Here is a 14013-nt window from a genome sequence, read left to right as displayed (position 1 = left end):
CAACATTCAGAGATAAACAGCTTTAAAATATGACAATAATGATTATATGGTTCAGTTGCATTAGCACAGAACAGTGTGTTTTGAAAGGTAATACACTAACATCTCCATATGCATTATTGTATAATATACATGTATGAGTCGAGAACATACCAACAATACAATATATGGCGTGTTCGTTTTTAACCGTACGTTGTTAGTCTGCGTTATATTTTTGATTTGAGGAGATGATAATTACATCAAAGACAAACATCTATTATGCTTTAATGATAATACAAATACGGTGTACCAAGAGCTTACCATTGGTATGCAAATATGGCACAAGTATTTTCAAAATATAGTATCAAACTAACTTTTATAAACGGTTATAACTACAATGTTATGCAATACATGTTATCGAACCAATATAAAACTGTATTTCCACAAACGAATTCAGAGCATAGGAAAGTGCTTGTCTTCGAATACGATTGTATGTGGCTTTACCTCGGCGGTTTGTTAACCATTACCCAAAGACAGTCTGATATATCACGTACTAGTTTATACTTCTTTTACAAATCAAAGCTTGCATTATGGCTACAGCTTCAGTAAGTTACCATGTGTTTAAAGAGTCTACATACTAAGATAAAAAGTGATGTAATAAAATAAATCCCATCAATAATATCACAGAATGATAACCGTTTAGTACACATAATGTTCTTGGCAATATTATATAGATATTTACTTCATTACTGGTGAGAGTGCGTTGTGTACCACCAGTTTTTATCAATTTTCAACATGTATCACAGTGTATAAACCAATTCAACTTTCTACCAGCTTTTGCGAATACGTCCTGGATCGATAACAAATAAATTGTATCATCCACTTTCTAGTTCGCAAATTAAACAAATAAAGATCATATAATGGTAATGGCGAGAAAAGTCAAACAAACCACACGTTGCTATGTTACGGGTACTTTTTATCACATTTAGATGTAGTAGTTCAAATAAATTTAAGGTGTAATCTGGATCTCCACAACTTTAGAAATACCAATCTAATCCTTTGGTACAAAACATTGCATTGAATAAGCTTGCTTCGTTCTCCAAGAATTGTATTTTTCAAATGTCATTTTCAAACCCAAGCTCCAATTTTCGAAATAACACGTTTTGAATTGACCGTTCAAATGTGGTGATCCTAGTGTTTATCATTTTATGTTTATAGTTTATGTGCTAATATAAAGTAGTTGATAAGGAAATACTTTCTCTCCTAATAGAGTTTCTGGAGTTTAATAGTTTTGAAAATGTTAAAGAAGCCAAGGTTGACGATATAGAAAGGATCACTGAAGTATCTGTCATTGTAGCATAAGTGTTGTTTCATATTTTTACTTATAGCTCACCTATGCCCAACGCGCTCAGTGTTAGCTGCGGGATCGCACGTTGTCCTTCTTACGTGGTGTGGCGTCGGTAAACTTTTCATACCAACGACATCTCCTAAACCGCTGCGCAGATTAAGTTACCTTAACAATATATTTGGTAAATCCTCTTTCAATGTTTGTTAAAATCGTTCCGGTCTGCTTCATCTTTGGGTCAACAGAGCCCAAAATATACTTTCAAATGTAAGCTTTTAAAATTCCTTTATGAGACCACACGGGTCAGGGATTTAATATTGTGTTTAGTCCTGTATAAAGTTTGTACAAATCATCAAAACTTGTCACGTCACATAATACAACATATTATATTGTCTTGTATCAGTTTTTTTTTCAAAATATGGGTTCTAAATGGCCACGCTTTCCTAATATGTATATAGTGAAAACTCATTAAACCGCAAGGTTAAGAAGTTCGGCATTTGGTATTTGGTATCATAGTTTAGTATACGTTCAGTGAAATCTTGCAATTGGGGTCAAATCACTCCCAGAAATCAAATTATGTATAAAGCCTTAGGTAAAAAAAAGCAAAGGAAACGGATTCAATATTTTGTTTGTAATATTGTTACGTGGTTTTCATTCCAAGTTTGTTCCAAACCCTGGGGTCCAATATGCAGCAATTCTTCAGATACGCGTTTTGTGCATGTTAGACTATCACTGAATACATACATTTGTTGTATTGCAAAATATGTTGCTCTTAATTTAGATATTATATATAAATGGCATTTATTCTGTTGCTATATGCAAATCGATGTTTAATTACAGAACTTCGTAAACCATACCCTCTAACCTACGAAAACAATGTGTCATTTGAGTACGGCAATTGGATAACGTTATAGAATTTCGAAAAAAAAAAATAACTTTACAAGTTCCGGCATGTTTACGATACAATTTGAATAGTTCAATCCCTTAAACAAAAAAGGTTTCGAAAATGTATCCATACTCCTTGCTAAAAGTATTCCAAATGTGGTTGATAAGGTTGTTAAGAGCGTATACACTTTACAAGTCGTTATATCTGCAAAATAATTGCAATCCTATTAGCGTCGTACCTACCAATACTGTTTAAGGCTTTTATAGTTGGCGTTACCTATGCATGCAGTATCGTATTTATTTATTTTTTAAATGTTTATCGATATCAACGTGAGCGATCGTTTGTGAATAACAGAAACTGTAACGTATACTAAGTAAACGTGCTTAAATGTCACTGGACAAACACAAATGAGAAGAGCAGAGAAGGTCTTATCAGCCAATGTGTGTGCTTTGTGTTTTTTTCCTATTTGAAATACAATCGTTATGATTTGTCACATTAATTTTACAACAACGGGAATCTAGTTACATAGTATTCTTTATAATAAATTTCAAAAACATTTATTGTATGCATTTAGAAATGCTCAATATAAATTACTAAATATGTATCGTTTCCTTCAAAACGCAATATGTCGATATGTGTTCATTTGTTACAATGTTAAGTTACCAATTTTTATTCTGGAAACGTTCAAAATTATCGAGAAAAAGAAACAATGGTTTGTAGTGTGGGTAAACTATCAGACGACAATTTCTCTTCTAAATATAATCTTCTAAATAGAGTATTATAAACTTCAAGATCAATATTCTTACACTTTAAAACTAGATGTTTGTGAGATACATACGTTAAAAAAGATGTAATTATAATTCTGGATATTTATATATACATTTTATACAAGTGTACAGCTTGACGAATCTGAACTTAAGAGTACAAAACATGTAAGATTCGAAACTTATATTTTAACACCAAGAGTTTAATCAATATGAGGACTATGTACAAAACTATACTGTAAAAATACAAAATACGCGTTGAATATGCATAAGGCGAATATACTTTTCAAATATCTGTATACTAATTATGCTTTTTACCATGAATATTTTCCAGCAAACCATAATAGGTTACATGTAGCACATTTATTATATATTGTTTTGTGTTTGTTTTTGTTGGATTGATAAAATGATATATATTTAATATTATAACACAACTAACGGTAAAAAAACGAATACAAACTATTTACAAAGATCTTGGTGCTAAAATATGAAATCATTTCAAACAAGTATAGTCAAACGGTAAATGTGTCTACACTGTATGTAATATATTGATTAAATGTAAAACTGCATGTGAATATTGTGTATGATTCAAATATAAATTGATGGTTTAAAATTGCAATTAAACTACATAAACTAAAGGTATATTCTTTACACCGTACCTTTTATATGTTTATTGCTAAAATAAAGATAATTGCACTCATTATCACAGAACCACTAAACATGTTTTTATAAAACAGTCCGTATGTTAAAGTTCATGATCATAATGTGATGTTTTAAAAATGGCAGAGTACATCAGAAGCCGATATGCATTAGTTAACTAAAGCCTAAAATAGTTAATACTGACAATACATACATCATCTATATTGCAAAATCATACTTTACAAATCAAGTTGTAATTTACTTTCGATCGATTATTAAGCCATACATCCTACTTTTAAGCTTTGTTTCAATACGTCACCTATTCTACACGTTATTTTAAACGATATCGAATTCTAGAAAAAAGTTATTCACTGCGTTATTGTTTATTCACGAATAATGTACATATATCGCTCACATTAATCGTTCAAATATGTTTCAATTAGTTCATGATTAGTACTCCAGTTGGTAAATGTCTTCACATACATTAATATTATACACTTGCATATGTATGCTCTTCTGTCAAGATTCCAATATGCATTATTTATTTGTGTATTTACTACAATAAGTTGATTGCAAAAAGTTTACACAAACTTTCTCTGTAGTTTAAAACGTTGATTGAAGCGTCAGGGCGTGTAAGTCTGATGTTTGCAATCATCTTTCTAATAAACAGTTCTGCGTTCGTGTCATTTTCGCACAGCGAAGCATAGTTCCTTTGCTCAAACCACGTTCTACAGCTCAGAATTTCTACTTTGGTCAGCACAACGATTACCGTGAAGGGCAGTTAATTGCAAACATATGTTGGCGATGATACGCGGCTGTTCCAGTTTGAACGATGATTGTCATATTGTCTATATGCGTTGATCTGTAATCATTACAAACGTTTGACAGCTCTATTTTTATCAACGGACGCGTTGAGTATCACACCCCTACACTCCGATAAACATTCCAGTTTCCTAATCAACATAACACAGCGTGGTATGATTCTCTGAGAAATACTTATGTGCAGCCTGTTCATTGGACGGCACAGGAAAACTCCCTTTACGGATGAGTTTATGTTTGTTTCCTTCTTGTGTGGATAACAGTAATAAATAATTACCAAACGCGTATGAATTATAACAATTATGCACACATTATCATTACGCCACACTTTACACAATAACCTTATCACTATCCATTTCTAAGAAATCGATTCTACGATTACCTTATACGATATATACGGCTAATGCAAAGCCAATTTAAGCACAAAAGATATATACATTCGGCGTTTAGTCGAATATTTTTGTTTACAAATGTATCATTTTGGTATTGGCAAAGCATTAACACACGTGTAGCTCAAGAGCGTTGCATGCGTATTCCTTGCGAACTGTAGGAAAATATAACCAACACATTAAGGTATTTTTCGAATCCAGCAGATGTATGTGTTGTTCATAGACTCCTTAAAACCTGACATGTATTGTGTTTATATGACACTGCTCACATTATTACGAATACGCTTTCCACTATTGTAGAAATAACAAGTAGACGTTTGAATATGATTATTAATAAGGTGTTGAATGCGCATCAAACAAAGCAACATAACTGACTGATAAGAAGACTACTTGACTACATCAACTTACCTGTAGCGACCCAATAACAGAGGAATTAAGTCCGAATAATCAATATGTTTTAGTAAGAGTTTTTCGTAGTAATGAGTTTCGTTTAGTTTTATCAACTTTGGTATTTAATTCCGGGAGTGCAATCACTTTGTGAACAAATCGATACGGATTAAGAACCGATCCAGGGACCACGATCATGTTGATCTGTCTCGTTAATGCCGATCTCTTAAACTAGCATAGATGTCGCACAATCCAGTACTGAGGTTTTTTTCTCCTGAGTTAAATATGGGGAAAATGAAGAACCAGAAGAATAGTAATCTTATTATATTCCGATCTTCTTCATTTATGGAAAGCGAGCAATTGCCCAAGAGTCTGTCTTGGAAATGCATTGGGAGTTTAACAGGTAAATATCAAGTATCATCACACTATTCAACACGTGTTGCCAACGACTTTTTATCACTCACAAATGTGACAATTGATGCCAATGCTAATAAAATGATCATCTATTAATTTGTCTATATTCCAACTGTTTGCGTCTTACAACATGTAAGTACGAATCTTGTCTTTGATGGTCCGCTTGCACATTGGACATGTTTGAATATCTCTCGAGCATTCAAGACAAACTTTATGATGGGTGCATGGTAGGAACAGAATGTTCACTTGATTCTTTCTGCAAAGGCAGCACATCAGAATTCTTTTAAGGCGGGTGTTTTCTACCAGTAGCCCATCTGCAATTGATTACAAAGAACTTAAAAATAAGGGCGCACGGAGGAAATTCGTTAACGATGTTCGCCATTACATGTAGTGTCATTGGTTTAGTATGCTAAAGGCTAAGAAGGGTGACACCTTTGAATTATTTCTTGTTGAGATGTTATAAACTGTATCAAGCCTTTGGTTACAGAATATATATGCAAATACGCCCCAGAGAACCCTTTTTAGACATTACTATATATTTAATAATAATTTAAGTTATGATCATTTAATTTTTGGATATATATTTTCAGTGAATTGCCCTTACACATTATTCAACATACATTTAAACAATAGCAATTATTTTTATATAGTCATATATTTGTTATCAACACAGTATCATTTGTTTTAATTAGTCCTATTTTTGTTATCACCACGAGAATCAGCAGCATGTCTTTTACCTTCGGTTTGTTCGACATTATTGGACGTACGGACCTCATGCAGGAGTGTGTTTCTCTCCGTAATTATTTCAATTTGTGTGACGATGTCTTCTACGTTGGGAGCTTTATTGCCTGAATTCCAAAAGCATGTTTAAGATTATTAAGAAATTTGACAATCAAAAGTCCCGTTTCATTTAAACTGTATGCATGATCAAGAGCCAATGCAACAGCTTCGAAAGCAATTTGATAGTGATTATGATTATATATGCTATATAGAAGCCAACGTCCAAGTAATATTTATACAAATATTTATATTTGGATGTTGCCAACGTCAAAATAAAAAAGAAGATAAAACGGAAAACAACAACTTTTTCTATGAGATCTTCCATTTCAATCCCCGTATATATATGTCATTATATCGAAATACCTTGCTGAACGAGTTCTAGTACAGCGTTTTTGATTTCTTCTTTAGAAAATCCCATGCTTCCATTCAGCATACTGTCATATCGATCAGCTATTCTCTGTACAAGAGTTTCCTCTATTGACATTCGAGCCATGGAGGTTGTCATTTCTTCCTGTGGAGCGGATGCGTTTTCCTTTTAAACACAAAGATACAAAGATAGAAAAATGTGTTTACATAGTATTAACACAGCTCGTTAACATAATTACATGTATACAATATTATGGTTCTATTCCTTTTCTACAAAATATTAACACTAAGCATAAAAATAAAAGACTCAAATAATATAATTATTTTCAAATTGTGTGTTTATGAACATATGCAATGTATTGGTAAACAATTAAAGCTAAAGTAGTGTTTGTTTTTAGTACATGTAGTCTTGTAGTTGGACAGTTGTATTGTATTTATAAATGAGATGTAAGTGTTGAACGCTTCCAAACCCAGCTCGTGTTCACCCAACTGGGTCGATGCAACATCTTGACGGGGATATGTGATTAAAATACTAAAAAGACATAATTACGTCGGCAGCCTGATCCGCTGAAAGTTGTATAAGGTCAATAAAATCGCGCCCTTTGGTTTCAATCGCATGTGGACAAGCCGGAAACCATCTGCAGTGTTCTATCCAGGGATCATCTCCAGGCTCCCATTTCCTCAAACCACCGTCACACGCGAAGCAGCGGCAGTGGTCGTCAACTCCTGAACAAAAAATGTTATACAAGTTATATGACTTAGTATTATAAACTCAAACCACTAAGACTACTAAACCAAATCTTGTATAGTACGTTTGTTTTGTGGCTCAGTCTTGTTGACAAATGGTTCTATGGACACAATAAAGAATAATATTATAAAATGTTTATCTTGTGCTGGTGCAGCTTAGGTTCCGTATTGGAAGTATTTTCAGAGTGTATCCCTTTGTTTAGAACCATTAATTTCTAGTTGATGCATCATAAATTTGTTCTTAATAAACGTCGATGACGAGCATTTCAGTACAAGTTGTATATGTGTAATAGTGTATGTGTTTGGAAACGCCTTTACTAAATTAATTTACAATTTGGACGCTTGGTAACAATTTAAGGAATAAGCTGAGTTTAAACACTCGATTTACCAGTCATCACTAGCTATCGAAGGTACATAATCAATACGAAGAAACATTTCCAAAGCTTTATTACTAGACAAATGTATATGCCGTGTTTTAAACGATAAGATGCCGAATACAAAATCATTCTGCGCCGTTTCATCTTTTAAGCATATCAGAGGCTTTAAATAGTATTCAATACTGTACACACCGGTGTAATACAGTCCAGCTGCGGCAAGTTGATAGGGTCTTTGAGCCAAGTGTGATGGCCAGTTGGTGAACGTGTCTAAACGAGCTTGAAGAGACCGGAGCCGCTCGTGTCTTGCTCTATATCCATTGACGTTAAGACCTGTTCAAAAACAAAATAACATAATAACATGAGCAATTATACTGGAAATAACACCAATAATGATAATAATAATAATTATGTTTTAATTATTATTATAATTAATGTTATTATTAATGCGGATACGGTTTATAGCACAAACTAAAAATATACCACTCGCACGCACGATTTTATTACTGTATTCTTACTCGAAGTAAACAAAGTTTATCATTTATTAACGATTATTCGCACAACAATATTGCGTTAAAAGTATGAAAGGTTACTCACTATTCTCGTACATACCTTGTATACTGTTATATCGCTGCCTCTGTTGACGCCGGATCTCCTCGGGTTCTTGGGTTGAAATACTTTGCTAAAATGAAATAGAATGGGTTTGATTACAATAGGGCTTTCCTAAAATATGACAATCTTGGAAATTAGTTTCCGTTATTATAAAATATTTCAAACGCACAACGACTTTGCTAATCAAATGGTGTGATAAATCATTAAGGAATATCTCGTGCAATAAGGAAATAAAGTAAAACATAATTTAAAAAAAAGCTATTCTTATTATATTGGAGTTCCGCTTTTTTTTTTCTAATGAGAAGCAAGTGTAAACCTATATTTGTCTGACGTACTGATGATATCGATCATTTTCACCTCCTTGGTTACAAGTTAACTTTCATAAATATAGTGGGTTTAGATTTTGGTACACATTAATTAAACATGCATATTTTCTCTTATGCAACTTATTTTAATTAATGAGCTAATTTTAAATAAACAGGCTGACGTTTTGTTTGTAAATACCCGACATTGTCTTTAACTAGAGAAAATGATTTTTATCGACATTCAGAATATAAAATTTACGCTTAAACAGTTTTGCGCATTAAACAGTCACTAAGGCCTAATAACGTTGTTTGTTTCAACTAAAACATTCGATCCTTTTGTTTTGTGCCGACAATGAGGTTATTTTTTGAAATTCCATGTTAAGTTTCGTGTATTGTTTGCAACATTCTGTAATATTCACTAAATAAAATTAAGTACGGAACGAAATACAGTTAAATGTATATGTTCAAGCGTTCTGGAATGTATAATCCTTATTACTTTGGGATATAGCTCATGAATCACAAAAACTTAACGACGTTTGACTGACCTATCTTCCATAAGTTAAGTTAATGCAAAACAAATCTGTTTTTTGCCTAACCATATACAGATTCACTTTTGAATAGAATGGTTCTCGATGAACAGGTTGTTATAGCCACAAAACCAATTTGAATATGCGTTATCTGCATTGTGAGATTGATTTCGATTGTAATATACATGGTCGAAATATAGCTGACTTAATGATGTACAAGTCATATTAAAAACACACAGAATGGAACTCTAGATACATAAGCAGGAGAGAAACTTTCTTATCACTTCGCATGTAAAACAAGTCACCCGAATACATCAAAGACGCAAAACTGATGTCTAAAAATCAAAACTATGTTTACTGCGTATTGCTGTACTTCTTCTCGGCTACCAAAATATTCCAAGAGGAAAGGACAGTTTCTCGAGTGTTTGACATGTTCCATGAGCGGATTATCCGTGTCCGAGAAGTCCTTCAGTCCAATCCCACAGCAGAAACATCTTACGAGGTCACCGTTCCCTGCGGTTTAGAAATGTATTAATATCGCAGACATCAAATGTAAATTCGTGTTGTTGATGCTATATTTTAAAATGGTTTGTCGCAATCCACGTATAATGCAATCAAATGTAAAATGTGTTGTTGATGCTACAATTTAAAACGGTTTTCGCATTACACTAATGAAACAATTCAAACTTAAATTGAATAACAAACAGCATTTATGTAAATTTAAAATTACAAATATAAACTCATTCAACTGTACAAAAATTATTTTAAATGTGCCTGTCATATTGAGACCTGCATTACCTGTATAGAAAAATCCACGCGAAACAAAGTCGTGAGCTGACGGCAACGCCCTTGGCCAAGTAGAGAACGATTGTCGTCTGTCTTCTTCATGTCTTAAGTTGGGATACTTTGCTGTCTGTTATAAATTAAATGCATTTACTTGCCAATAAAACCTACTGCAATATAGTTCTGGTTACCATAACTTTAAATGTCGCTTTCTATGAGTTTTGACTGGCGAAACTTTAAAGTTATGGACCAACCCCATTAGGTAAATCAACCAGAAATTCCCAAAAAGTTGACAGTTAACAAAGACCGGTCCAAAACAGCTTTTAAATGCAGTTATTGACCAAAATCAGCCACTTGATTGGAAAGATTGACCTCTTTCACATTTAACGTATATATTCTTTCACAAAATACTATCTTTAACATTTGAAATTTATCTTTTCTGCTCTAACATATCGATAAAAACAGCGATGCGACAGCCATTCTTGAAGTAAAAATCTCCCGAGATTTCACGGTCATATGAAGTTATTACTATTTTTAGTAACATACCATGTGCTCAAGTGTTTTCAAATTCAGAATGACATTTCCCGGTATTTTAAATTATGCTGGCTTGTTATGTAAACAAATTGTAGTAAAAATACCAACTCAAAGTAAATATTATTTAAAGCTACCTGATTCACACTGAAATCAGTCTTATAATCCACCAAACGTAAGTTGTTAATCACAAATAATAGATTTCAGAAAACGAAAGTAATGTTTACTATTTCAGCAAATAATGTCAAGGTCGATCCGTAAGTATCCAAATGAAAACTCGTCACGTGACAAAGCGACAATGTCGTCCAAATTGTGAATTTCAGACTGATGAGAGTTATTTTCATTTATTGTAAGATGCATTCGAAACATTTGAACCTAAAACTATTCCCCGATGCAGTAATTTATATTCATTCACGAATATATGTAGAAATGTATTCAAGAAAATGAGCTTTCTTTGATTTTTAGCGTGACATAAATATGTTACGCATCTGGTTGACTTTCAATACGGGGTTCGCTTCAGCGTACAGGTATGTCAATACTATACAAACTGTACGCTGAAGTTTCTTTAGCTAACTGCAATATCAATTATGCATGAAAAAAAGACAAACAAACTATATATTTACTGTATTGCATTGACATGATGCTTAATTTATAAAGTACAATAAATTATATCTAATATTATATATCTTTGATTACTCTTGTATTAACAAATATACTATTTTTTATCATTTTGCGTGCATTCATACCGGGTAAATGGCCTCTGGGTTCTGTAGTATTCTGTTTTCATGTCGAGAATAATCGTTATGATGCGGTACATCGTAGTGTTGATTCTGACAATTTAGTATAAGTGAGTCATTTGAAACAACAGCGGCATTTCCTACTGGCTGTCTGTTGAACTCTCGACTGTCAAATCGTTGATTTCCGTCACTAGTATGATTGCTAACTCTCAAATTATTATGGCTTTGCGAACGAAACGTTAAATGACTGTGATTGGAAGAAGAATAATTACTGTGCACATTTGGAAAATCTCTTATGCTAGATGATGGAGCTATCGAACTAAAAGCATCGGCATCGTCTTCCGCCTGAACTGAATGTGATTCTTGTTCGGAATCCTCGGATTCTTGAGCAGGCACATTATGTACAGGTGGGTCTGTTGGACAGACGTTCAGTTTAGATCCAGCATGCGTCTTAAAACAATCAAAATGCATTTTGTCTTGATATTCTAGAAACGCTTTGCCTTTGCAATCACACACTGAAATGATGTCTGAATATTCTAGAAACGCTTTGCCTTTGCAATCACACACTGAAATGATGTCTGAATATTCTAGAAACGCTTTACCTTTGCAATCAGATACTGAAGTGGATTTCTTTAAATCATTATAATTGATATAAAATACATTTTCATGTTTAAGGAAAGAATCCAATGTAGCGAACGCAAATTGTATGTCTTGAGAGTTGTCGCGAGATTTTCCGCAGATCTTCAAATCGCCTGATGTGCCTATGTATCCCATGAATGTTGCTGGAAGTCGTTTGACATCCTTGAACCAGTGGTCCTGCCACTCCAACATTCCGTTCTTAATAAGGTAAATAGTCCTGTGACGACAATATACTCTCATCTCACTACAATTACTATTTGTTTTTAATTGGGCGATGGTAAGAAACACGTTTAATGCGGATCTTCTTCTTTCTAGTGGCGCATTTTTATTATGAATTTTGGCGTTAAGTTGTGAATCCAATTTGATGGCGCATACAACGCAGTTTTCCAGTTCCGTTTCTTTAAAACATTCTAAAAATAAGGAAACACATACATGCGTAAGGTAAATTGATTATTTTTTCATTTTAGATGTGTTGACGTCTCAGATATTCCGGTACTAAAATATCAACTAATTGTAATCGTTAACATTATTAATTTAATATTAATTCAATCACGAATCTATGTTCGTTTAATATTTTACCTGATTAGGAAAATACAAACCTGAATGCCCTGCTACAGTATTAGTGGTTGTCGACGACATCATCAATAGTTTGCTTTCATATTCTACAAGTAGAAGCATAATATGTTTGTTTTAAGCTGTTCAACAATATACCCTATATATATTACCCTATTAAATAACTAAGATAAATAAAGATAAACATAAATATGCAAACTTTCAATTAATAAATGTATACATACAATATTTGTTTTGCTTGTCTACACAATGTAAACAATAAATGCAAAATATGTTAGCGATTTTGGTATGTATAGTTCAATTTAAATAAAGGAGCACAGTAAAGGTCGCCAAACAAAGAATGACCCTTGGTCGGTCTTAGACGAGTAAGTTTTGTTGCTGGATATTTGACAGAACAATATTTGCATTAATGCATTCAAATTAAAGTAGTATACGAGCGATTCTTGAAGCTATATCAATCATTTTTCAAAACTTATACATAAATGTAGCCAAGACCACACACGTATATACAAAAGGTTGAGAAAATTTAAAAAACAAAAACAACACGTTGTGTTTTGTTATAGCGAATGAGATATGGAAACTGTACCTCTGATTAACGTGTAATAATGCGCATGTAATTAAGTTGTTTTGTAACATTGCATTTATAACAAACATTGATTAAATGTTGTTCTCATGAATCGTTTTAATAAATTTCACCCTTCACTATGTTCTGACTCTAGCGAATTATAAATGATATTGTCCTCCCAAACCAGCAAATACTAACAAATGTGGTATATACATAGATCATTACCGTTGTATACAAATAACAGATCCCAAAATCCGTTTTGGGTTAAACAATTATGTAAAATAGACACTTATCTACGTATAATTAAAGGTATCATTGATCACCTGGTATTCCACAAATGTGTTAATAAAATAAACTATTGTCATAGCATTAAATGTAAACTTAGAAATAGCAATATACAACATAGTGTTCCGCCATTTAGCCTATGCCTATACTTAACAAGTATTTAATGTTTGCGAAACGTTATTGCTGAAAATTAAAAAAAAAACTGATATATGTCAACAATGAGCCCAATTAGACTATCATCCAATCAGTTGTAGGTTAAATGGTACTGATCGTAAACAACAATTATTCCGCTGTCGCGGAATGAATGTAACAGATTCTGAGTAACTCCTCTTACTTTGCTGTAAAAATAATATACATTTAAGATGAAACACATCGAAAATGTATACCTTTGCCTATCATGAACTTATTCACATCCGTAATAGAATCAATAATGTTACGATAATTTTAGGAATATGTAAAAACCTTTAGGAAGCTATGTCATCCAGGAATAATACCCTTTCTGTTCCTATCACTTTGAAGGAATGCATATCTGTAAATGTGTACTTGAATTGTCCTTATAATTTATTTTTT

General features: G+C 32.9%; 2 protein-coding genes across 8 annotated transcripts in view; both read right to left on the bottom strand.

Annotated features, from left to right (window-relative positions):
* LOC127838884 (baculoviral IAP repeat-containing protein 3-like) overlaps positions 1–14013 on the bottom strand; it is a 219464-nt gene that overhangs the window by 47477 nt on the left and 157974 nt on the right. The window lies entirely within an intron of this gene.
* The window catches only part of LOC127838881 (baculoviral IAP repeat-containing protein 3-like), a 31425-nt gene continuing 21039 nt past the window's right edge, over positions 3628–14013 (bottom strand). For 5 of the 7 annotated variants that reach the window (XM_052366917.1, XM_052366919.1, XM_052366918.1 and 2 more), the window contains 10 exons: positions 12620–12682; positions 11391–12430; positions 10129–10243; positions 9689–9843; positions 8499–8568; positions 8082–8219; positions 7316–7491; positions 6763–6931; positions 6357–6467; positions 3628–5933 (listed from right to left, as the gene is read on the bottom strand). In XM_052366917.1, the coding sequence (XP_052222877.1) occupies positions 5743–5933; positions 6357–6467; positions 6763–6931; positions 7316–7491; positions 8082–8219; positions 8499–8568; positions 9689–9843; positions 10129–10243; positions 11391–12430; positions 12620–12662 (2208 nt within the window). In that variant the 5' untranslated portion in view covers positions 12663–12682 and the 3' untranslated portion in view covers positions 3628–5742. The remainder of the gene's footprint in view (positions 5934–6356; positions 6468–6762; positions 6932–7315; positions 7492–8081; positions 8220–8498; positions 8569–9688; positions 9844–10128; positions 10244–11390; positions 12431–12619; positions 12683–14013) is intronic. The other 2 variants (XR_008030017.1, XM_052366921.1) reach the window with 2 other exon arrangements.

The sequence above is a fragment of the Dreissena polymorpha genome, chromosome 7 (assembly GCF_020536995.1).
Source record: "Dreissena polymorpha isolate Duluth1 chromosome 7, UMN_Dpol_1.0, whole genome shotgun sequence".
Lineage (NCBI taxonomy): Eukaryota > Metazoa > Mollusca > Bivalvia > Myida > Dreissenidae > Dreissena > Dreissena polymorpha.
Note: the sequence above shows the minus strand (reverse complement) of the source record. Positions and strands in the feature narration are given on the sequence as shown.